General features: G+C 38.0%; 1 protein-coding gene and 1 non-coding gene across 3 annotated transcripts in view; both read right to left on the minus strand.

The window, feature by feature from the left end:
* The window catches only part of LOC124620325 (protein YIF1B), a 69,208-nt gene extending 44,174 nt beyond the window's left edge, over positions 1-25,034 (minus strand). The window contains exons 1-3 of one of the 2 annotated variants that reach the window (XM_047147008.1): positions 24,335-24,477; positions 13,894-14,070; positions 3,867-4,123 (exon numbers count right to left, since the gene is read on the minus strand). In XM_047147008.1, coding sequence (XP_047002964.1) covers positions 3,867-4,123; positions 13,894-14,070; positions 24,335-24,350 — 450 coding nt within the window. In that variant the 5' untranslated portion in view covers positions 24,351-24,477. Of the gene's footprint in view, positions 1-3,866; positions 4,124-13,893; positions 14,071-24,334; positions 24,478-24,805 lie in introns of those variants that run through there. The other variant, XM_047147002.1, reaches the window with a different exon arrangement.
* A 111-nt stretch (positions 25,035-25,145) lies between these two features.
* Trnac-gca lies at positions 25,146-25,217 on the minus strand. Its single transcript has one exon. It is a non-coding gene; the product is annotated as a tRNA-Cys (tRNA).
* Positions 25,218-25,787: the final 570 nt, after the last annotated feature.

The following is a 25,787-nucleotide window of genomic DNA, read 5'->3' on the forward strand; positions in this document are numbered from 1 at the left end:
AACGATGGAACATTTTCTAAAAAGGATAAAAGTAAGCGGTTGTTATGAGAAGAGATTTTATTTTGGAGAGTAGACGAAAGTTCAAAGCATTTGACTAGAAAATTATTTATGTATAATGGTACACAGTTTATAAGAAAAAACTTTAAGGAATTTTTATCTTGGGAATGGGTACATCATATTACAATTTTAGACACCACACATATAATCTTATCCATCCAAAAGAGTAACGAAGGAAACTGGATGACTTTGTTGTAATTGTATGAGTTGACATACAACCTAGATACAGCTGGTACCTGAATTCTAAGTATTTTAAACAAGTTACCTCATCTAACTACAGGATTTTGCCTTTGCATGTTTCAAACAGGAAGTTTATTGGAAAACCATTACTGAAATTACTTAAATGGCTAGACAGTATAATTCAACAAAAAACAAATCAAATAAAAAGGTGCACAACAGAGCAAACCAGCTTAATCATAACTCTTGATTTGAAGGAGGATGCCTTAGCATTAGTCAAGAAGTATCATCTAAGTTACTTTATAAAGAAAGGGACTCATAAAAACAAACAATGGAAAATCCAGAATGGGCTTCTCTGTGTCTCAAAATCTCCATTATATGGAAAGGGACTAGTAAGTTTTTCCATAGGTATGAAGGTCCTTATAGGGTGGCAGACATTCCACAACCAGAAGTAGCATTTCCCATAGTCATTGAGTGCAAAAGATAAGGAATTATATAATACAGATATAGTTAAAACATTCATAATTCAAATGATAGCTTTCAGGGGATTCATGTTCTTTGTGAATTTCTGGGCTGATGCTTACAAAGTCCTGAGTCAGTCAGTTTATTTACTTATATTTGTTTTAGTACAACAATTCTTCTCTCCTACTGTATACTTTGGTTACATTTTCTCTAACTATTGTGATGGGAGTACGTAATCGGGTGGAAAGGGCAGGGTGCAATCAGGATCATTTTCTTTAATAGAGAATATGTAATCCTTACAGGTCTGCAATAGCAGGATGCTGAGAACACTTTTCAGGGCCTATGGGGTTGATGCTGGTGGTGTCAGAGCTATCTTCTTTCCTTCTTTGATCTCAAAATACTAGATCATTTTCTTCCCTCTTTTGGGTACTGATTTCATATTGCACATTGACAGGTACTCACTGTGAGTCCCCTTTTTCTCTGTTACAATTTCAATTTCCAATTTTTGGATTTAATAGCCACAATTATGCATTTGCTATTACAGATGTCTCCTTTGGCCCCCTCCCCATTTGCTATTATTTATAATGTGCTATCATCAGTATCAAAATTAACAATAATTATGCGCCTTTGTACCTGCAAAAACAACTGTGGAAGACTAATATAATTTTATAATGACTAACTTAAAGGCAAGGAGTGCTAGCTAGAATAAAAAACCTTTAAATTATTTACAAAGATTGCCAGCTCAAGTAGTCTAGATGGGTACATAGTATATAGAGATAAATCAGGAAACTACGAGGGATAAAACTTTCTCAATGCACAAAGAAGGAGGTAGGGTTTTCAAACAGGTGCTCTGCCCTAATGTGTGCAGTATGGTAGGAAATATGGTACACGTACCGAAGGAGGAGGACCTACACTTGTGATGAGGTAAAGGAAAATCGTTACATACAGAAACACCATTTCTTTGGAGGAAGGGATAAAGTGTGGTGAAATATAAGAAATAGGGAAGTGTGATAGGACTGTAGCCAATCCCCAATGTTATTCAATCTGTAAACTCAGCAAGCAGTAAAGGAAACCAAGGAGAAATATGGAAAGAGAATAAATGTTTACGAAGAGGAAATAAAGCTTTTGCTGTTTGCCAATGACACTGCAATTGTGTCAGACAGCGAAAGACTTGGAAGAGCAGATGAGCATACTGAACAGCGTCTTGAAAAGAACTGGAAGACAGACACGAACAAGGATAATGGAATGTAGTAAAATTAAATCAAGTGATGCTGAGGGAATTAGATTCGGAAACGTGACACTAAAAGTAGTTTTGCTATTTGTACAGCTAAATTACTAATGGTGGCCACAGAAGAGAGGATAGGAAACTTAGATTGGCAATGACAAGAAAAGCATTTCTGGAAAAGAGAAATTTGTTAACATCAAATACAAAATTTCAGTGTTAGGAATTTTTTTTATATGACATTTGTCTGGAGATAAGCAATCTACAGAAATAGTATGAGGGCGATAACCAGTTCACACAAAAAGAGAACAGAAGCTTTTGAAATGTGATGCTACAGAAGAATGCTGAAGATTACATGGGTAGACCAAATAACTAATGAGGAGACACTGAATTGAATTGTGGAGGAAAGCAATTTATAGCACAACTTGACTAAAATAAGGCATTTGTTGACAGGACACATGCTGAGACACCAACGAATCATCAATTTAGTATTGGAGGGAAGTGCGAGACATAAAAATTGTGGAGTGAGACTAAGAGATGAAAACAGCACACAGATACAGAAGGATGTAGGTTGCAGCAATTATTCAGAGATGGAGATGCACACACAGGACAGGACAGCAGGGAGAGCTGCATCAAACTAGTCTTTGGACTGCCAACAACGACGACGACGACAACAAAATGTTGTAGAAATAGAAACCAAACCTTAGATATAGTTATTATTTTTATTACAGTTAAATGTAGAATATAATCAAGAAATTTCAGTTTTTGTCCATCAAACTAACAGATATTCCAGAAAACGAGATTCAATAGGATGTGAGCTAATGTCCAACTAATTTACTAGGCTGAAAGAGTAGCTTCTATATCTGAACGTCAGAAAAATTTAAATATCTAGGGGCACATATTGGCAGCAGTGGGTTGGGTAATACAGAAGTAAAATACAGAATACAACAAAGCAGAAAAGTAATAGGCCATATGAATGAATTCTTTTTTTTTAACAATAACATTTCCAATAATGGTAAGAAATGAGTGGGCAAACTAATAGTTAAATCTATCCTATGCTATGCATCAGAATTATGGATTTTAAATGCTGACTTTACAAGATGACTGATACATGTGGAAATGAATTATTTTCAAAGGAGTACCAGAATATCAAGAACCGAGAAAAAAATTGATGACAAAGAGCTAGAAGGAGGACAAATGAAGCAGTGAAAGAAAGGACTAAAAATATTATTAAACTGGTATGGGCATTTATGAAAAATGCCATGTCACCAGCAGACAAAGAAAATTTTTGAATGGAAATCACCTCACAGATAGAAATGCGGCAGACGACAACATTCTTGGAAAGACCGTATCAACAAAACAGTGAAGCATCATGGTGCACACAAGAATGACACGATGAATAAGGATGCTTGGCATAAGATAACAGGAATACAGCAAAATGTTGTTATTAAGTGACCTTTTGTACAAATTAATCTTATATAATAATAATAATAATAATAATAATAATAACAACAACAATAATAAATTTCTTCCATTAATTACTGTATGAGTTCTGTAAAGTGGAATGACACAGCCACTTCACCAAGAAACTATTTACTGTTGTAACTATTGTGAGAGTGTTTTTCAACATAAGCAATTCCTTATGCTGTGGTAAGTTTCATCTTAGTCACAGTGGATGAGCAGTTTCTTAAGGTTGTGTTTTTAAAGTAGGCTGGAAAATATCACTTACAGATCCAACATAAAACAGACAAGAGGTGTGGGTGTGGGTGTGTGGGTGTGTGTGTGTGTGTGTGTGTGTGACAAATAGTTTCTAAATAATGAGAGCAGTCACATCTTGTAAATGTTTTTACAGTGTATGTAACTCATTATTTTAATAAATCTTACCTCAAAAATTTTCTACACACATAGATTAACATCAGTAATGTGAAGAATTTTTATAGAATCTTACCCCATGTGAGAAGGGGAATAACAGCAATCCAAGCTTCTTTGTTACATAAGCTGTGTTTACAGCAAAATAATACTTCAGTCTTGTAACAGGCACATATTTCTCCAGCTCTCTATCAACAATTTGCTTTCCTGATCCAACCAATGCCTGCCCATATTGCATAGCAACATTTGCAACCAGTGGTTCATTAAGAAACTGGCTAGGTATAGAGTACCCTTGATCCACATCCATTGGTGAATAACTGGGCCGCTGACTGTAACCTGTGGGAAACACAACGAAAAAGTCAAATACAACAGTACTTGTTTTCAGAGGGTATGCAAGGCATATTGTGAACATTTTGAGACTGATTGGATTATCATAACTGCAGCACATTCCAAAAAGCACATGGCTGAAGCAGCCTACTTCATCCAGCGATAAAACGTTGAGAGCTGTGTGCCTATTAGAAGTACTTATATTACTGTGCTCTTCACAGCATTCATTTGCTATCAGCTGAAGGTTTTTAACACTGGTATTTCCATCAAAAGGTTTCTTAGTTCTTCAAAGTGAGTTTCTGGGTAAATTAGTGCCTTTGTTCACTGTATTTGCAGTTGAGAATCGCTCTGTTTTCACAATATTTCAATGGTTCAAATGAACTCTGAGATAAAGCAAATTATCTCGAAAATTTGAGATGATATGAGCACACAGATACTCTTCCCTCTGAAGATAACACTTTTAGCTGCCAGAAACGTATTGAAGGTGATGCCTACTAACACATTCAGTTTCCATTCAAGATTACATCAACAACTGTCTCGTCACTACATACTTCAGAACATTTTTGTAGGTAAAGTTTGTAGTTAGTGGATGCCACACACGAGATAGAGGGCAGACAGTTTGAGTTCCACAACAAGCAACTGATGGTTTGATTCTCACAAGTTAAAACTGTTATTCAACATTGTAACTGAGGAGAAATCATAACTGTACAATCCTGATTTCTAGATAAAGCATTAGTTGTGTTTAATTCTACTCTGATGATGTTCAACAAAGAAAGGGAGGAAGGAAATAAAAGCTATGTATTTACTTGGCAGAAAAGGACATATTTCCGTAACCACAGAGGAAAGTAGGTTTGTAACCAAAAACTGAAACAAATTCGAGAGAGTCACTACAAAATAGGCCTGTGTAGTATCTTGTCCCATCATGACAATGGGCTGGCTCAAATGTTTGTCAAAAGACAGGGTGGTTACCAGGAACCTCAAATCAAGGCATTTCTTTGTTCTCCTGAAAGGCTAGATAAAATCCAAATAATTTTATTCACTTCCAAAAATTGAATTCATGTGTAGTGAATAATATGATGTTCATGACCTAATCATATCAGACAAATATTTATTCTAAATGGAAACATCAAACTGAAAGGACAATGAACATGTAAAATTATACATACCATGTGGATACTAAAACCATCACAAGGAGATGCAATCAGGCAAAGCTAGAGTTACGTGCAACTAAGAAAGTGTGTGGCTGGGAAATGCACTTTAGCAGGTGACAATATATCACACGACCTGCAACTAATAGCATTTTTCAGCCGCTTTCATGTCTTCTACGTGTACATACTTCTTCTGCAAATCACTAGAAGTGAATGGTGCAATATACTTAGCCAGGTACATTTTACTGTTTCTTCTCATTCTGATTGTGTGTGGATTGCAGGCAGATTAGTCGAATTTGGTACGGGTCCCACATCACACGTGATTTGTAAGCAGTTTCATTTACACCTGCATCAACATATGTACACTACAAGCCACCATACAGTGCAAAGCAGAGGATACACTGTACCACTCCCTTTTCTGTTCCACTCACAAATGAGTTGCGGAAAACACTGGTGTCTATATCTTTCAGTACAGGCCTTAATTTCTCTCATCTTGTCTTCATGGTCCTTTCGCAAAATGTATGTTGTTGGCAGTAGAAGCATTATTGAGTCAACCACAATTGCCGGCTCTCTAAATTTTCTCAACAATGCTTCAGAAAAGAACACTGTCTCCTTTCATTTGAGTTCAGGAAGCATCTCTTTAATATTCGCATCTTCATCAAACCTGTTGGAAACAAATCTCACAGCACACCCCTGCACTGCTTTGATGTCTTCCTTTAAAGGGCGGTTTACTATCTTTTGGTTCAAAAATTCGATTTTTTTTTTTTGTAAATTGCATTTTTGGATCTGTAAAAGTGTTTAGAATCCACCCCTGAAACGGTTTTCCCAAATACGGAATGGAAATGTTTGTTATTCGCGGCTGAACAAAAAATGCACCTGCCTGAAATCGGCCTTTTTCACACAAGTTTTTTTGGGAATTTCGACTTTGTAGCTGGGAAAAATTATTCTATGTGCTTGCCCAAGGATCAAGTGATCAAGGAGATTATGACGTACTACAGCTTGGCAGTCCGACGGCATTCCAATTCAGTGGAACAGATGAAGAAGGCAATTTGGGCAACGTATTTCCACAAGTGTTCGACGGATGACCGCCCACAACACCAAAATTGTCTGGCTGGGGAAACTAGTTGGTGCAAGTGGCGCATTGCAGAGGCTACCGAACATTTGGACGAATATCAACACGGCCAGCTGCTCTCCAAAGAAGTTCAAAAGGTGATTCATTCGATCTATGAGGCCCTTTCGGAGGACGAGTTATTGTACCGGTGCTTGGGTGGAAACACACAAAATTCAAATGAAAGTTTGAACGCTTGTGTCTGGAAGTTAGCCCCCAAGCATTTGCATTCTGGTGCGAAGACGGGAGACTGCAACTTTTCTGGCAGCGAGCGGCTTCAACTAAGGGTATCCCACAATTCTAAAGACCAATGACAATGGAGGACATCACCCTGGGACCCTATTCGACGCAGTTCACCAAGCATTTGGACCACCACCAGATCCACGCAGCCGAAAACCGCCTGTCACCGGCCGTATGAGCACCTCTGGAGCAGCGCAGGATGGCCCAGATTGAGCAGAACGCCCTCTATGAGGAAGAGGAAGGACCAGTTTATGGACCCAGAATATCAGATTGAACGTAAGTTGCATAATATTGCATTTACATGTAGTCAAAACTTCAAACGCGTTTTTCTCGAAATGACTTTTTTTTTATCGCGCGATGTGGAAACTTCAAATCTACTGAACCAACTGGCATGATTCTTTGTTTCCGATGAAGCTAACTAAATCGTGTAGGAGTTGTACCACTCTTATTCCGATCCATCAACTATAAATATTTTTATTTGGCCAACGAAATTGAAAAATTGATGAAAAAACTTTATTTTGTTTCAAATGCCCGCCATTTTGTTTCCCAAGGTCCAAATAACTTAAGCGAGATACAACTCCTAAAGAATCTTATATACTTCGCTAACGTCAACTCAATTTTGATTTCAGACGGGCCAGCTGACCTGTGACATACCGCACGTGGAGGTCTACATCGAAATTTTGTTTCGTTCTGACGGTACTTCCGCATTTGCTCTTCGAGATTTCCAGTCGACAAAATTCCAGTTTGTAAAGGAAATATCAATAAACATTTTGACAAAATTTGACATTGGTATCTATAAAATATCCCGAGAAAAAAATTCTCTCAAAGAACGTGCTTTTTTCAGGCCACAGATGGTAAACCTTCCCTTAATCTGACCTGGTGGGGATCTCTCACACTCTAGCAGTACTCAACAATGGGTTGAACTAGTGTTCTACATGTGGTCTCCTTCACAAATGAGCCACACTTCTGTATTGTTCTGAACAAACCAAAGTCAACCATTTGCCTTCCCTACTACTGACATTAGGTGCTAGTTTCATTTCATACTGTTCTGCACTGTTACGCCTAGATATTAAATAGTCATGTCTGTGTCAAGCAGCACACCACCAACACTGTACTTGAATATTACAGGATTGGTTTTCTTACTCATCTGCATTAACTCATATTTTTCTACTTTTAAAACAAGCTGCCATTCATCACACCAAACATAAACTCTGTCTTAAGTCACTGTGTATTTTTCTACAGTCACTCAATGATGAACACTTTCCCATACACTACCGTGTCATTAGCAGAGTGACAGAACACTGCTCACCCTATCTGTCAGATTATTTGTGTATATGTTTCCTTTGCAGACTGCATTTTCCCCGTTTCCGACCAATAACAAATGTGTGAGTTGGCTGACTCAAATTATGACTAATTGATATTGCAGTCGTAGGATACTATTGTTTTTCATTTTGTGATGTGCATAATTTGACATTTCTGAACATTTAAATGAATGGCAATCTTTGCTACACTTTGAAATCTTATCAAGATCTTACTGAATAATTGTATAATTTTTTTTGTCATTATTTCATTACAGTTCGCAAAGGTCTAGAATAGGGCCAATGGCCTACTTACATGTTTCTTGCAGGAATGTTGTCAGCACCTGCCGTGAGGTATGATGGGAACAAATGAAGGTGTGTCAGCTGTTTGTGTTACACAGCCAGTGAGAGAGCAGTAGGCAGATAACGTATTTCAAAGTAATACATTTGGAAGAAAGGGTGAAATATTGCTGTAAATGATTAGAAATTAACTGCTGTTTGTTTGAGTCACAACTCTCTAAACTCTGCTAGCTAGTATCTGCAAATTAAGGACAGAATAGCAACCCAGAATATTTTTAAAAAAGCAGTGGAATATTTCTCTGCTCTTTGATACTACACAATAGATCTGTGCAAGCATACTGAGTAAGTTGATCAACATTTTTTAATTGAATTATGGGAAGAGATAGGTTGATTGATGTATTTAATTAAATCATGGGAGAAGGTAGGTGGATCAATGCTTATCAATATATTAAAAGTGTATCTATTTATTAATAAAAACTGATCCACCTACGTTCTCCCATGACTGAATTAATAAAACATTAATCCACTTATTCAAAGTGGCAGCTTTTGATGCACTTCCAGGTCATTTCCTCCACACAACCCCTTGACTCTTGAGTCATTTCACCACCACATCTGAAACCTTTTTGCGCCTTTGCAATTTACTTCATTAGACATGCACCAACAGATGCCATTGTCGTGCACAGCTAAATCCCTTAAATTGATCCACTTTATAGCAGTCGCAGCCATAATCACAAAACATATTTCTCAAAACACACTAACAAACCAGACAATGGTTTCCATTTCAGTGCTAGAAATACATTGTCTCAGTTTTTGCCTCTCATTGGTTATGTCAAAGAATCATCCTATTGGCTACGTAAAACTGACATGTTGCCAACCTATTAGCAGCAGATAAGCACCGCCTTGACTTTCACTGGCCCTGATCTAGAATTTAGCCTAGATATCTGCATCATCTGCAAAAAGTGTGAGGTTACTATTGGGTCATTCCATGTCAGTCAACCAGGGGCTCCAGCTCATAGTCTCAGATTTGACTGAAATTCGGTACACTAATTCTACCATGTGTGGAACACTTGTGTACAAAGTGTTAGTTTCCCCTGCAAATTAGTTCCAGAATTATGACTTGTGAACGGAAGTGGCGTGACCCGGAAATTGCAACCCGCATCTGGCAATCTATCTTCAGACCCAACTTCAGGTCTTAATTATTTTGGAACTATTCCACATAGTCCAGTGAAATTTTTAGAACCCAGTAACAGCCATTTAGAGAACACACTCCATGAATCAAAATACCAACAACATATTTCTGAGGGAAAATAAAAAATTCCAAAATGTGATTACAAATGTAATACATTAAAAGGTACATATTGTAGGTGCCCTCTATGCCAAATATAATTCACTCAAAAAGTGTATAAATTTTTTTGTGGTAAGCTTAATGTGGCCTAAACACACACAGAACTCATCATGCCTATATCAGTCACAAAAACAGAGTTACATGCACACAAAAATAGAAAAATTTGAAAAATTACCTGAAAAAAACATGGATTTTCAAAGTGTGGTAGCTGAAAAGGGACAAATGGTATCCAAGCCAAATTTCACACACTGCATAGGTAGACCATAATTATATTTATCTCAAAATTTCAGCATGTCATTGCAAGACATTTGTGTACAATCTAGTCGATAGATGTATTTGGTGATGTGGCCATTGTTCCACAACACAATTTTGTAAAAACATATCGTAAACTGTTCTGCCTCTTCTTATACTCTCCCACAACTGTTTAATCACTAAGCAACAACATACAGACAGATTAACTTAACCTATCATTAATGTTTACTGCACCTTAACTGCTAACAACCAGTCGATTGTGCTTCGAACAGAAGTTCTCCCACACTTTAGCTACTGTACTCTGTACATTGAGTGGAAATCGTACTGTATTCCGGACACTGTAGTAGGAACTGGAACTGTTATAAGAATATGTTCAAAAGGAATCCAACACCTGTCTGCCAAACACGGTCAATGAAATGATCTTGCTGGTCCTGCTGGTGCCATGCACTTAATGGTAGCACCAATACCATCACATACATTTTTACCATGACTTGTGAAAAAATTCCATTCTGCATGAATTTGAAAATCATGGTAATGCATGCATAAATTTTTGAGATTTTTACAGATTTTGTACTGACTAGCTGCCCCATCACTGAAGTATTTCGCAAAATGTATGTGAGGCAGCTTGTTTTTCACATATGCCATGACAGTGCGAATGTGGACATGAACTGCAATGGCATCATGAATTAAACAGTCACTAAAAATGCACAGGTTCATGACAGACACATCACCTGATTCACCTCTATAGTAAATCGCAAATGGCTGGAGAGTTGCTTGACTGTCGTCCCAAGGATATCCTTGGATGGTACCTTGAACTATAAATGCATAATTTTCAGAAAAGTCTAGTATTACTCTAATTTCATCTTGTTTCAAATTATCCTTACAAAACTGGAGATAAGCCGATTGTGCTGTTGTTGTGAAGCTGTGTGTGGTCAGATTGTCCGTTTTTTGACAACACATTTCAACAAAATCTTCCACTGTATTTTGCTTTGTTTCAAGACTTGTGCGATCCATGTGTATCCATTGTTTATAAGAAACAAGTTCATCGTCATCCATAAGTTCACCATACAGTTTGTTATTCATGTGTTCTGCAAGACTTGCCTTACCAGGACACTTTTCACACCTGTGTATCACGCACTGGTAGGAACTCATGTCACACACTAGCAGCTTCATTGCACCTTTGTAATCCAGACCAGAATCCTTTATAGCAGCAAACATCAGCTTAGCATTTTGATGGGTCTCACATACACAAACATTGTGTGTGCCCCTTGCACTTACAGGCACAACCCATTTTGGCCAAAGATTGAAAAAAGATGATAAACCTACTTTAGTATTGGGATACTTTTCCTTGAATTCTACATATAGCTCTGATATGTTGCATAGCAAAAGTCTTTTTTGCATCTGTACATATACATTTCCCATTTTCACCATTACTTACAAGGGAACCTCCCCATCGCACCTCCCTCAGATTTACTTATAAGTTGGCACAGTGGATAGGCCTTGAAAAGCTGAACACAGATCAATCGAGAAAACAGGAAGAAGTTGTGTGAGACTATGAAAAAAATAAGCAAAATATAAAATCTGAGTAGTCCATGCGCAAGATATGCAACATCAAGGACAGTGTGAGCTCAGGAGTGCTGTGGTCCCGTGGTTAGCGTAAGCAGCTGCGGAACGAGAGGTCCTTGGTTCAAGTCTTCCCTCGCATGAAAAAGTTTAAATTTTTATTTTCAGACAATTATTATCTGTCCGTCCGTCCGTCGGGGTTCAAGTCTTCCCTCGCGTGAAAAAGTTTAATTTTTTATTTTCAGACAATTATTATCTGTCTGTCTGATGCGAGGTAACTGCGCCGTAGTATGGGGACGCTACACCTAAACACTTCTTTGGGGAGTGATTATCACATCCACACGAAAATCTAAATCGGGCAAGGTAGAAGAATCTTTTTACCCATTCGCCAAGTGTACAAATTAGGTGGGATGACAACATATTCCTGTCGTGTGACGCACATGCCGTCACCAGTGTCGTATAGATTATATCAGACGTGTTTTCCTGTGGAGGAATCGGTTGACCTATGACCCTGCGATCAAATGTTTTCGGTTCCCATTGGAGAGGCACGTCCTTTCGTCTACTAATCGCACGGTTTTGCGATGCAGTCGCAAAACACAGACACTAAACTTACTACAGTGAACAATGAACGAACGGACAGATAATAAATTTGTGAAAATAAAGAAAGTAAACTTTTCACTCAAGGGAAGACTTGAACCAAGGACCTCTCGTGCCTCAGCTGCTCACGCTAACCACGGGACCACGGTGCCCCTGAGCTCACACTGTCCTTGATGTTGCCTATCTTGCGCATGGATTACTCAGTTTGTATATTTTGCTTATTTTTTTCATAGTTCCACACAACTTCTTCCTGTTTTCTCAATTGATCTGTGTTCAGTTTTTCAAGGCCTATCCACTGTGCCAACTTATAACTAAATCTGAGGGGGGTGCGATGGGGAGGTTCCCTTGTTAGTCTTTTTTCCCAGGGATTATTCAGCTGTAGTCATTATTTTCATAAAACTCCGACACTAGCACCTTTATTTCTTAACTCAATTGCTTACCCTGAGCCTGCTGAAGTTGTGGAAGCACTCCTTGGGTTGATTTTATTTTCCTAGCTTGCTTTACCATATATGTAGAAACACTGAATTCCTTTGCAGTGTAGTCAATAGACCAGCTGGAAGGTACAAAGGTAAGAATAGCTACCTTTTTCTGGCGTGTGGATATGGCACATTTTTCTTTCAAATCATGCACAATTTTGTCCAAATCAGAGCATTTCTGGCATGATTTCTGTTCCTTTGGAGCAGATAGTTCTTCCTCTTCCACCATTAATGTGTCAGCTTTTTTGTGTTTTAATTCCATTTGAGCTTCTTGTAGTTTTCTTCTACCACAGCTGGGCCTGTCTCTTTTTCCAACTTTGTGTATCTTCATGGGAGACAAACCAAGAGCAGTCATGTATTTAATTGCTCATCCGCTGTGGTTGTAGGTAGCTGATACTCTTCATCACTGTCATGTAAATTATCTGAATATTCTTCATATTTTAGCAGTGTAACACACCTGGAACATAGCTTTTGTCCTGGTTTCATGTTAAGTCCCATGCACTGATTCACTTTCAATACTGATTTTATATCAATTTCTCTGAGGCTACACTTCACTGTCTTCTTATGAATCCGAAATGGATCAAAACAACATCTTTGTAGAAAAGAATACTTATCCAGAAACACTTTCATATGATGATAACAAACACTAAAGTTTCCTGGAACTGTACTTCTTGTGCCCACAGGGTGTATCCCGGATCTCCATAGCAACAAATCTTGGTCCGATTCATCCAGATCATACTGTACAAAGCAAATGCCACATTTTGTTCCATGTGTTGTTTTATGACATTCAGATGCTTGTGCTCTACCAATACTGAAACTTGTTTGAACAAAAGCACCACTAGTACACTCTCCTGCCTCCATACTGACTTTCCACAACAGTACTGACCAGTCTAAACTATAATCTTAAAAACATGAGTAACCTGTAATTGTTGCTTGTTTCCTTTGTTGTTCCTGCCTAACAATGACTCATTCTGTCCCTGAAAACTACCACTGTTTAACTTTCTGTTGCTTAATGGTTCCCCACAATTGCTGCAGCTTTATGTGAAACAAGTTGTCTGCATCATCACTATTACTTGCTAAATAGTGTTAAAAGAAACGTAACCAAATACATCTCTGTCAACTTTTATTGTACACAAATGCCTTGCAATAACAAGTTGAAATTTTGCCACATATTATATTATGGTCTACTTATGCATCACTGTAGGATTATCCTTGTTTGTGGGTAAGATAACAAAGTCAGGATCCACCCTGGGTGAATAAAGAGCAGTCCTCAGGTCTCTTGGGTGAATGTGCCCTAGTCAACACATAAACATGCTTCTTCCCTGTTCTGTGCCATCCAAAGAATTCTCACTGAGAACGATCACAGATCAATTTTATTAACCAACTGAAATGTGTGATCACAAAAAAGCAGAAAATAGTATTCTAAACAAAGAAGAAGGGAGTGTCACTAACCTGGTGGTGCCCCATATGGAGGAGGGGAAGCTCTTGTGTCAATGTACGGACTGACACCAGGTTGCAGGACTGGCCCTTGAGGACTTGCAGCATACGGATTGTACGGTGGTGGATAGTTCGGTGCCGGTGAGCTAGTAACAGAACTGTCACTAACATAGTGCTTTTTCCTGCTTGCAGCTGAAACCAGTAATAAAAGAAAATATATGAAATGACATAGAAAGACAACAGACCACATTAAACAACAGACACATATATATATATATAATAATCACAATAAATTATCTTATTATTACTTGACTGAAAAATAAGAGTACAGTACAGATTCAACATTGTAAAAATAGTTTAAGGCAGCAGGCAAGCAATTGGTAAAAACAAAAGATAGTAACTGCAAGAAGTGAGATGCAAGTGAAAAACTTGAGCAATTCATACAAAACAGCAGAAAACAGAAAATCTGTGGAAAAAATTGTAAAACAAAAAGATAGAGGAACAAATTAAAAGAAAAAGTGATACCCTTTCCCAATAATTCAGACTTCTCACGTTGTTGGACACACGGAGACTTCCACTCTTTATACACATTTTAAGTGACAAGGGAAGGGGGTTGCTTAGTGTTGCAGGTAGATGGTGAGGGCCGGAAACTGGTCAGAAGTTGGCACAACAGATGGAGGAAATAGAATTGGCTCAGATGGAAAACAGGGTAGTCAGTTGTCAAGAGTGGGGTGTATAGGTGCATAAAGTGTAACTGTATGAGAGTAGAGCAGACATAACAATACTGAGAAACTTTAACATATTGTGGGATGTTAAGAAGAAGCAAGTACCACAACTATGCACCGGCCATGGTCTGGTGTAAGCTGTCAGTTACAGGAAATACTACAAGGTGTCCAACTTTGCTTCTGCCGTTTGCCAATAGGTGGCGACAACGGTAAGTAGCGGTCAAAAGAGAGAGATTGTAGACGTCAGGCAGTTAGCTTGGATCTCAGTCAACATAACCTCATTCAAACATTAGTTGATTTGTGTCTGCATCATAACATTGTTCATGACTGAAAATGTCAGTTTACGAGCCTAATTCTTGTCATTTGTGGGAGATGTTACTGTTTTGTTTCAATATGATGAAAACAGCGGCTGAGTCTCACCAGATGCTCTCAGATACGTATGGTAAGGATGCTAATAGTGAAAGAATGTGTTGTGAAGGTTTCAATGATTCAAGAACGGTGATTTTAATGTCGTAGACTGGCATGGTGGTGGAAGAGAGAATGTTCTTGAAGATGCAGAATTGGAGACATTGATGAGTGAAAACTCGTGTCAAACTCAAGAAGAATTGGCATGATTAGTGGGAGTGACACAGCAAGCCATTTCCAAAACATCTCAAGGCTATGGGCATCATTCAGGAAGAAGGAACTTGGGTCCTGTGTGAGCAGAAACCAAGAGATGTTGAACAGCATTTGTGGGTTTTGTGAACAGTTGCTTTAGGGGCAAAAACAGAAGGGATTTCTGCATCATATTATGACCGGGGACGAAAAATGGGTTCATTATGATAACTCTAAATGCAAAAAATCATGGGGATATCCTGGCCATGCTTCCACGTCGACGGCCAAACCGAATATTCATGACTCCAAGATCATGCTCTGCATTTGGTGGGACTAGCTTGGTGTCATGTACTATGAGGCGTTAAAACAAAGTGAAACAATCACAGGTGCTCGTTATCGAATGTTGCAATTAATGCATTTGAGCAGAGCATTAAAACACAAACGGCTGCAATACAGCAAGAGGCGCAATAAAGTGATCTTGCAGCACGACAATGCTAGACCCCACGTTGCAAAAGAGGTCAAAACGTACTTGGAAACATTAAAATGGGAAGTCCTAACCCACCCGCTGTATTCTCCAGACATTGCTCCCTCTGACTATCACCTGTTTAGATCAATGGTGCATGGCCTGGCTGACCAACACTTACAATCTTATGAAGAAGTCACACATTGGATTGATTCGTGGATCGCTTCAAAAGATGAACAATTTTTTCGACACGGGATTCATACACTGCCCGAAAGGTGGGAGAAAGTAGTGGCCAGTGAAGGAAAATACTTTGAATGATACACGTGTAACCAACATGTTTCATTAAAGCCTCAAATGTTGGGGAAAAATGGTGGAAGCAAAGTTATACACCTTGTAGGTTGGTCAGTTGCATGGGAATCAAGGACCAGAATGCTAGGAGGTGAGCAGCAAACCAAATGTATATTAAAATCTCTCCAAGAGGAGAGAGTGGTAGGTTGGGGGAGATTAAAGAGGAAGGGCAGGGCACTTGACCCCAGGATGTGGGAGCCCACCTTTATAGTGGCAACGAGGGCAGACAAAGATAAAAGGAGAAGCATTAGGGTGAGTAGCTTACAACAGAAAATACTTTAACAAAAAAATGGTTCAAATGGCTCTGAGCACTATGGGACTCAACTGCTGAGGTCATTAGTCCCCTAGAACTTAGAACTAGTTAAACCTAACTAACCTAAGGACATCACAAACATCCATGCCCGAGGCAGGATTCGAACCTGCGACCGTATACTTTAACAACTTAAGATATGTTGTTATAGTGAAGATAGTAGTGTCATGGAGCCTAACCAAAAAACTCAAAATCACTGAAGTGAGAGAATAATTACTAACACTGAGACAAACAAAATTAACTACTATTTTTGAGTCAAAAGGGATATTTGATATGATATATCAGCTTTGACTACTGATGTAATGTTAATGGCTGCTGTGATGTCATCTTTTGGTGCGTATATTCATAGTCTGATTGTTACTTGATGAAGCCAACGAACGTGGAAGTAAAAGAATTGTTGTTGTGACAGACTGATCTGTACATTAGACCATTTCAAAAAATCGCCACTGGTATTTTTCACATTTTCTACATTACTGGAAAAGCTCACAAATCATACTGAATATTCCTCTTTATCCCTATTTTTATTTACCTCTTGTGGTAGCCTACATCAAAATTTATTGTACATACCAGTTACGTATTTTTACACACATTTTTTAAAGAGAATAGCCTGAGTGGAACCCATTGAAGGCAAATAGTCTGGAGAGACAAGCAAACAGTAAGCTTCTCAAGTGTAAGAATTCAGATGACTCCACTGAAAAACCAAATTATATAATGAACATTTGTGCAGCATGTGCATAACATATTTGTTCATTAATTTCTTCTCCAAAACAAAAATTGATAACTACAGCCATAGACAATACACGGCAGAGTAGTTTCCTTTCTGAGCACAATTTACTAATAGATTTGCAGTCTGGTTTTATGAATGTCTTACTTGTTGACCAGGTGCTTTTCATACAGCACAGTAATAGAAGATACTCACTGCAGCCACTGTTTATTTACTGTAACTTGACTACTGCTTTTAACAGACAGTATTTTCTTAAATCAATAACATTAGACCACCACTGAACTATTTTCGCTGTAGGAAGCAGACCCTTAAAGTGTTACAAAGCAGGAAATGAGCTTGCATTCAACAGGGAACAGTATGCGATGAAATGTTCCACTGGGTAATTTTATGCTTGAAAAATTAACGAGTTAACTAACTGTAGCAGATGACACGTTTTCTTTATAAACAATAAAGACACAGTTTTTACAGTTCAGGCAGGAGCATACAGCAAATCAAATAAATTATGAAATAACACAAAAACATAGCATCTGGCATAATCCGTGTCACTTCAGGCAGGGGGGGTTACCTTCATAGTCCCAGATGTTATTGAATTTTGAATATGTTAAAATTCAGGAGTAAGTAAGAATCACATATTTTTTGTATTCTCCCAAAAAATTCCTGCCCCGAGACACAGGCCTGCAAAGACTACTCTGCAAACACCATCTTGAAGATGTGAAATTTGGAAATTTTTTTAAAATGCTGTACCTCGGTAACAGTTCTAGATCATTTGTTAGAGTTTTCTTTATTTGAAAGATAATTGTTTTATGATTCAATGGTATCCTTCGTTTGGTCATAACTGTGAAAGTTCTTTCACTGTCACCTTTTGAATTTTTTTTATAATTTACAGAATTTTTTTAAATGCCAATCCAGAAAAGTTAGATTTTTACTGTTGATTAGCACTATGTACTCTGTACATATTCTCTGCAAAGGAGAGCTACCACTTTTAAGTTGGACAGGTTTTATTTCAAAAAATCATTTTTTTAAACCTTTATGGGTAATGTAAGTCTTCACGGAAATTGTTTCTTACTCATTTCTTTGTTACAATGTTTATTTCTATTGTCTTTGTTGCAGTTATTTCTTTTCACTTTCTTTGTTGCAGATATTTCTTACCCTTTGTTGTAGTTTCTTTGTCATGGTTGTTCATCACAGATTTCTGTATTGTAGTTGTTCAGTGCTAATTTGCTTACTGAAGAGGCTTTCAACAAATTTGAGACCATCCAGTGAGTTCTGTATTTTCGTGAGGAATCTGCCAGTTGACACAGTTGCAGAGCATTTTGTAAAAAGGATTGTTTGATATGTCTCCTGACTGGGGCCACTGAAGAGTGAAGTGTGCTGACTATTTTCATCTCGATTAAAGAGGAAGTCTAGTCATAAGCTCTATGCATCAAGAAAGTGCAGACAAATTACTAAAGCTATGGATGATTACACTACAGCAAAACTGACCACACTCTTTAAAGTAGAAATTACATCTTCAGAAGAAAATGAACCAAAGTATTCTTGCATCTCTTGCCAGGAATTTTTCACAAATATCAATTCAGCTGTTGAATATTGTGCATCCTACAGAGAAAAGATTCAAGTTTTAACTATTATTCCAGAGACATTTTCAAACAAAACAATTCTGAACCACATTCCATCAGTATCAAAGTACACGGCAAACAAATCAAGAAATATGAGGTCTGTAAAAGGAATCTTTGGAAGGCAAGATTCCTATTATTGTCATGTAGAAGCAGCTCAAATTCAAACAGTGCAGTCATTTTATTTGGAAGATAAATGGAACTGTTCTCGCCAGAGTGCCAACAAAAAAGGCGGTATAACTGTAACAGCTGAAGGTTAAAAAGTTGTGAAAGTGAAGAGGTACATGACTTGCAGTCTTAAACTTTTGCAATTTATAAGAGCAACTATACAACTTCACATATTGGAAGATCAAAATTTTATACACTATGACCTAAGATGGTATTTCCACACCCATCTAGAGATGTTTGTTTATGTGTGTACTGTGCAAATTTTGAACTTTGTGTGGTAACTCTGAAGAAATTACTGAAGCACGTGACATATGACATCTTGGTTGGGCACGTGAAGTCATTAGTAATCTGTGACGTAAGGCGAAAGACTTATTTGTTTCAAGAATGTGGTGACTGCCCTGGAAAGGGAGGACTGTCTTTACAGACAACTGGCCTGGAAGACGTAGCAGATAAAACCTGCAGAAATTATATATGTGGCATGGGATGAAAATAAACTAAGAAAACTGTTGCCTTTGACAGTTTCATTGATGAACTTGGTAAATGGTCAGTGAAAGCAGTAATACGCCAGTATCTGAAGAAATTGCAACAATAACAGATTGCAAAAGTGAAAGGGTGTCTACAGGCTGAAGAACTATGTTTAGTGCTTCACTGTGATTTTGCTGAGAACTGGTCTGTAATTCTCCCACAAGAAGTACAAGGATATCATTGGAGTAATGAACAGGTTTCAATTTTAACAGGAGTGACATATTTTCAAAACAAGACCACAAGTGTTGCAGTTATAAGTGATGACACACGACATGACACAGCACATGCTTTCCTAACAACACGCAAAATTCTTCAACTGCAAACAGGGGCAGAGAAGATCATCATTATTGCTGATGGTGCTCTTAGTCATTTTAAAAATCGTACCAGCTGTTTGAATTGAGCAAGTCGCTTGTGCCAACTGACTGGGTATACAGCGCTACTGGCCACGGGTAGGGGCCTTGTGATGGTGTAGGAGGCCTCCTGAAACACCATGCTACAAAACATCATCTTACCAGACCAAATACATACAGCTGTGATTCAGAATGCTGAAAGAAATTCAGAAGACACATTTTTGGACTCAAAGTGATGGGCGAACTCGTATTGCACGCACTTTAGAGAGCAAAAAAGAAGAAATTTCGTTCATTCGGCCAACATCTCAGAAACAGCAGGATAATATTCAAATTCACAACATGAGAAGGGGGATGTTTGTGGCGTATGACTGTGACTGGTGGATTGCAGAGATTATAGACACTAGTTATGAGTTAAATGAAACTGCAGCGAACTTTGTGCTCCCACATGGGCCAGCTGTTGGATATATAGGTTTCCAGCTGAAGGGCAGCAACAACGTCATCAGTGCTCACTTCCTGTTCACAATGTTTTAATTATTGTAAGTGCTCCAGTTCCTATTCGTTCAACAGGAAGGCATCACTCTTGCATAAACTGAAACCTTTAAGTCTTTCGCATATAGGCTATTTTGGAATAATTTAAAATGTTTGAAAAATGAGTCTCTTACTCATCTTTCAAAACTAAAATTATGTTAAATAAGGCTAGATTTTGATTTTTATTAGCCTGTTATGTGATAATGTGGTAATAAAACAGGTTTTATGTATGGCAAAAATTTCAACTGTTTATAAAATTTGTTGAACCTAAAAGTGGAAGCTCTCCTTTTCAGGGAATTAGAGCTATATGGTAATAATCAACAGAAAAAAAAGGAGGAGGAGGACATTAGTGTTTAACGTCCCGTCGACAACGAGGTCATTAGAGACGGAGCGCAAGCTCGGATGAGGGAAGGATGGGGAAGGAAACCGGCCGTGCCCTTACAAAGGAAACATCCCGGCATTTGCCTGAAGCGATTTAGGGAAATCACGGAAAACCTAAATCAGGATGGCCGGAGACGGGATTGAACCGTCGTCCTCCCGAATGTGAGTCCAGTGTGCTAACCACTGCGCCACCTCGCTCAGTTAAAAAAAGAAAAATTTATGGATCGGCATTTTGGAAGGAAAAAACATTCCAGAAATTTAAAAAAGTTCAGAAAGCTATAGTAAAAGAACTATGACAGATAAGTCCAAATGGTGGATTTCTTTGCCATTATAAAGCAATTATCTTAGAAATGAAAAAAAGCACATAGAATATCTAGAACTATTCCAGAGATACACCATTTCAATATTTTTTCCCAAAATTCACATCTCGAAAATGGTATGCACACCTTCATCTTTGAAGGGCTGTATCTCTGAGCAGAAACTTTTTTAGAGGGGGAAAAAAAGTGTTGCTTACTTAATCCTTCATTTTAACATATCCTAAATTCAGTAACATCTGAGACTATGAAGGTCCTAGCCTACCTCAATGGACATGGACTATGTCATATTAAGGTGGACTGTGGTTAAAATACACATCTGACCAGAATGAAATTTTCACTCTGCAGTGGAGTATGCCCTGATATGAAACATCCTGGTAGATCGAAACTGTGTGCTGGACCAAGACTCAAACTCTACCTTTCGCAGGCAAGTGCTCTTCTGACTGAGCTACCCAAGCATGGCTCATGACCTGCCTTCATAATTTTACTTCTGCCAGTACCTTGTATCCTGTTTTTGAAACTTCACAGAAGTTCTCCCATGAAACCTGGGTGACTAGCACTTCTGGAAAAAATGATATTGTGGACACATGGCTTGAGTAGCTCAGTCAGTAGAGAACTTGCTCACAAAAGGCAAAGGTCCCAAGTTAGAGTCTCGGTCTGTCACACAGTTTTAATCTGCCAGGAAGTTTCATGTTGGTGCACACTCTGCTGCAGTGTGAAAATTTCATTCAGAAAACATCCCCCAGGTTGTGGCTAAGCCATCTCCACAACATCCTTTCTTCCAGAAGTGCTAGACCCGCAAGTTTCGAGGAGAACATCTGTGAAGTTTGGAAGGTAGGTGACAAGGTACTGGCAGAAGTAAAATTGTGAGCGTAGATCACGAGTCGTGCTCGGGTAACTCAGTCGGTAGAGCACTTTTCCTGTGAAAGACAAAGGTCCCGAGTTCAGGTCTCAGACCAGCACACAGGTTTAATCCAGGAAGTTTCATACATTTGACCATTTACGTTTCACACGGTTAGGCGATGTCTCTTCAGCTGATTGCTCAGATGGTGTCTTCACAAGGCTTGCGGTTAATTCCCTCTCTTCCCATTTAGGTAAATCATATGTGATAACAGAAGGGGAAAAAGAAAGTAGATAAAAGTGAGATATTGCACTACAAGAAGAATTTGACAAAGCTCTGAAAGATCTAAATAAAAAAAAAAAACCTCCAGAGTTGACACCTTCCCCTCAAAATTACTGAGACCCTCGAGAGAGCCAGCCACGATGAAACATTTTATATGGTGTATAAGACAGATGAAATACTTTCAGATTTAAAGAAGAATGTAATAAGTAATTCCAACTGCAAAGAAGGCAGGTGCTGACAGGTGTGAATAGTACTGAACTATCAGTTCACTAAGTTATTCTCAGAAAATAATGAGAAGAGAAAAAGAGAAGAGAAAACTTGGTAGAGGGCTATGTTAGGGAAGGTCAGTTTGATTATAAACATGCAAGGCAACACTGACCCCATGACTTATTTTCAATTGCAGTTACGAGCTGAAGTGCATGAAAGGGAAACAATAGTTGAGAAGGGAGTTCTTCAGCATGTACATTGAGCCAAAAGTAAAGGAAACTGAGGAGAAATTTGAAATGATGAATAAAGTACAAAGAGAAGAAATAAGAACACTGAGATTTGCTAATGACATTGCAATTCTGTCAGTAATAAAAAAGGACTTGAAAGAGCAGTTGAGCACAATGGCTACTGCCTTGAAAAGAGGACACAAGATGAGTATTAACAACACTACATCGGGTGTAATGGAATATAGCAGAATAAATCTTGTGATGCTGAGGAAATTAGATTGGCAATGAGACACTAAAAAAGGAATCTACAAGCTGTTGTTGTTTGTGCATCAAAATACCTGAGGACTGATTAAACAGAAAGGTTATAAAATGCAGGCTGACAATAACATTAAAAGTTTGTCTGAAAAAGGAAGTTAAAAAAAATAAGTGTTAGTAAATCTGGAGTGTAGCCTTATAAGGAAGTAAAATGAGGTCAATAAACAGGTCAGAGGGGAAAAAAAACAACTACTTTGAAAATGTGATGCTACGGAAGAACACTGAAGATTAGATGGGTAGAGCAAAACACTGAGGAGGAACTGAATCGAGCTGCGGACAACATGAATTAATGGCACAACATGACCAAATTATTTGATAGGACACATCACATGGCATCACGCCATCTTTAGATTGTTAATGAAAGGAAGGGAGAGGAGGGGAGACCAAGGCTTAAGCGCAAGTAGCAGATTTAGTGGATGTAGGTTACAGTAGGTAAAACTAGAATAAAACATACATTAGGACTGAAGACCACAACAACAAAACAGGGAGCTACAGTAATAAGGACACATCTGACAGCATAGACAGAGCCCTAGAAACTGTGTATTGTATGTGACTCACACACTGGTGCTTGAGGATAAATTGCCTAAAAACATTTCTTCAAATTTCTCTAGAGTAATACATATGCGATTGTATTACTGGGCAACACTTTGGAGAACAGCAGTGGTCCATGCTGGCAAACATCGCTGATTAATGCAGAAGCAAAATTTTAGGAATGTAAAAGAAAAGAAATTTCTTTTAAAATTTCATATTTGGATCCCACTATGAAAAGCAAGAATGTAGGCCTACTGAAAACACAGCAGTTATGAAAATGCGTTCAATTTAATGTAGCAAGTATGAAATCTATTAAATAATCACTATTCCTATTCTCAAGTCATTAATTGCACGGATAAGCTCTACATATAAATTTGTACAGATAAAGGAATATCAAAAACGTAGATCCAGTTCCTTCCATTTGCATAAATGAACAATAAATTACTTTCCACAGAGTACATGTAAGGGTGAAACTCCACACATTCCATGCCCCTAGTAAAGGATCCACTGGTGGCACAATACATTACATGTTAACCAGAGAAGTAATATTATGACCACTGCAATAAAATGTTAAGACCTTGGATTATATTTACATCCCATGATGGTCACAGTTTCCTTTTCTTCTTTCACTTGTCTGGAAATGAAACTCTTGCACTCTTATTTTATAATGAAAGTAGTGAGAAAGTTATTGGACATCAAATTTTACCAATCATAAATTTTAAAAAGCAATTTTTGAGCAAAGACTACCGAAAACACATGTACTGCAAAGTATGTTTGCCATGAAATGAGATGGCGAGAATGAGCTTAACGCATGACATTTAATGTTTATCCATTAATTTGCATTTAAGTGTGCTGTTAAGTATGCAGCCCATGGGAAAATGTTTTAATTAAACATCTACCGATATGTTATGTATTATTCGCGTAACTATTACGTAAATTGCCCGTAAGTGAATAGCTACAACTATCAACTACAAATGATTAAAGTACAACGGCACACACACGATACTTACGTGCACTATGTTGCATAACTACACACAAACTTTTTTTCAGTGGTAAATGATATGAAAACAAATCACTATGACGATGCAAAAATTTAAGTGTAAGCTGCACATTTGCTGTAAGCACCCAAAACCAATAGTTCTACACTAACTGTTTTGGTCACAAATAAACTAGGTGTGGTGATCACAAACTACTATCAACTGTCAACGCCACGTTAACTAAAGAAAACCAAAAAGTTGTCAAGTAGTCCAACTGCACTTAAACATCAAGATTCTAATGGCAAAAGAGCACTACAATTAACCTCCAAAGCTACAATTTACGTTACAGTCAACATTTAATTTTTGTATACTATACATATTACTTTGCTGACTACTGTGCAGATACTTTTCGTGCAAATCTACCCAAAATGCTTCTAGCGAACGACAGATTTGATTAACCAGTTGTTCACCACATCTGATTTAAGTGAGACCACCTACACTTACGATGTCTTGCTCCTGCTGAAGCGTTATAGTTCATTTCAGTGCCCTATATTTACTGAAATCTGTTGTTTCTATCTATGAGTTCTGTGGCTACCAGTTAACACTTTTGAAATTACACTGCACACTCACATTACACACGGCCACACACTCACCGCTTCCAACACGCAAAACAAAACACTAACGAACAACATGTTTCGAAGACATCTGACATATGGTATGCAGAGGACATGGTGAAATTGTTTTTGTCTCCGTTAGTGTACAGTCGTTAAATACACTATAGTGTGCATCCAATTCACCATTATAACTATAAATGAACTAATCGAGAAAAAAAACATCAAAATTAAGGGGGCACCCGGGTTTGAACCGGGGACCTCTCGATCTGCAGTCGAATGCTCTACCACTGAGCTATACCCCCAACGCTGTTCTACAACAAATGAAATATAGTACACTTGATTAAGCTATCTGATATAATGTTTATAATTAATAGGCGTATGGTACACCTGATTAAGCTATCTGTTATAATGTTTATAATTAATAGGCGTATGATTGATATATCCCACTTAACTGGAAAATAAAATATTTAAACCGAAATACATATACATATATATGTATATGATGTGCAACAAACTTTCTCCTGTGAAATTTCTTACGCGTTGCTGCTGTTATTGCATTTTACATAAAGCGGCAATAATTAATACACCTGTTGTGACTCAGCGCAATCCAATCCATAGACACGCTAGATCATACGCAGTGTAAAACAACTCAATTAACTGAAGATTGTTACAGGGTTACTAAGGGAAAAGTGGTGATTTTCTGAAAGACATAACTACAACAAGTGTCTGAAACTCTGCTGGCATCAACGCGCTTCGTCCGTTGCTATTCGGATAGGCATAACCGTGTATGATAATAAGTTTTTATAAAGGTAATTTTACATTTCCAAACCGCAAGATTTTTTTTCAGTCACTGCCTCTCAGAGTTGCGATCC

Source organism: Schistocerca americana, chromosome 1 (genome assembly GCF_021461395.2).
Source record: "Schistocerca americana isolate TAMUIC-IGC-003095 chromosome 1, iqSchAmer2.1, whole genome shotgun sequence".
Lineage (NCBI taxonomy): Eukaryota > Metazoa > Arthropoda > Insecta > Orthoptera > Acrididae > Schistocerca > Schistocerca americana.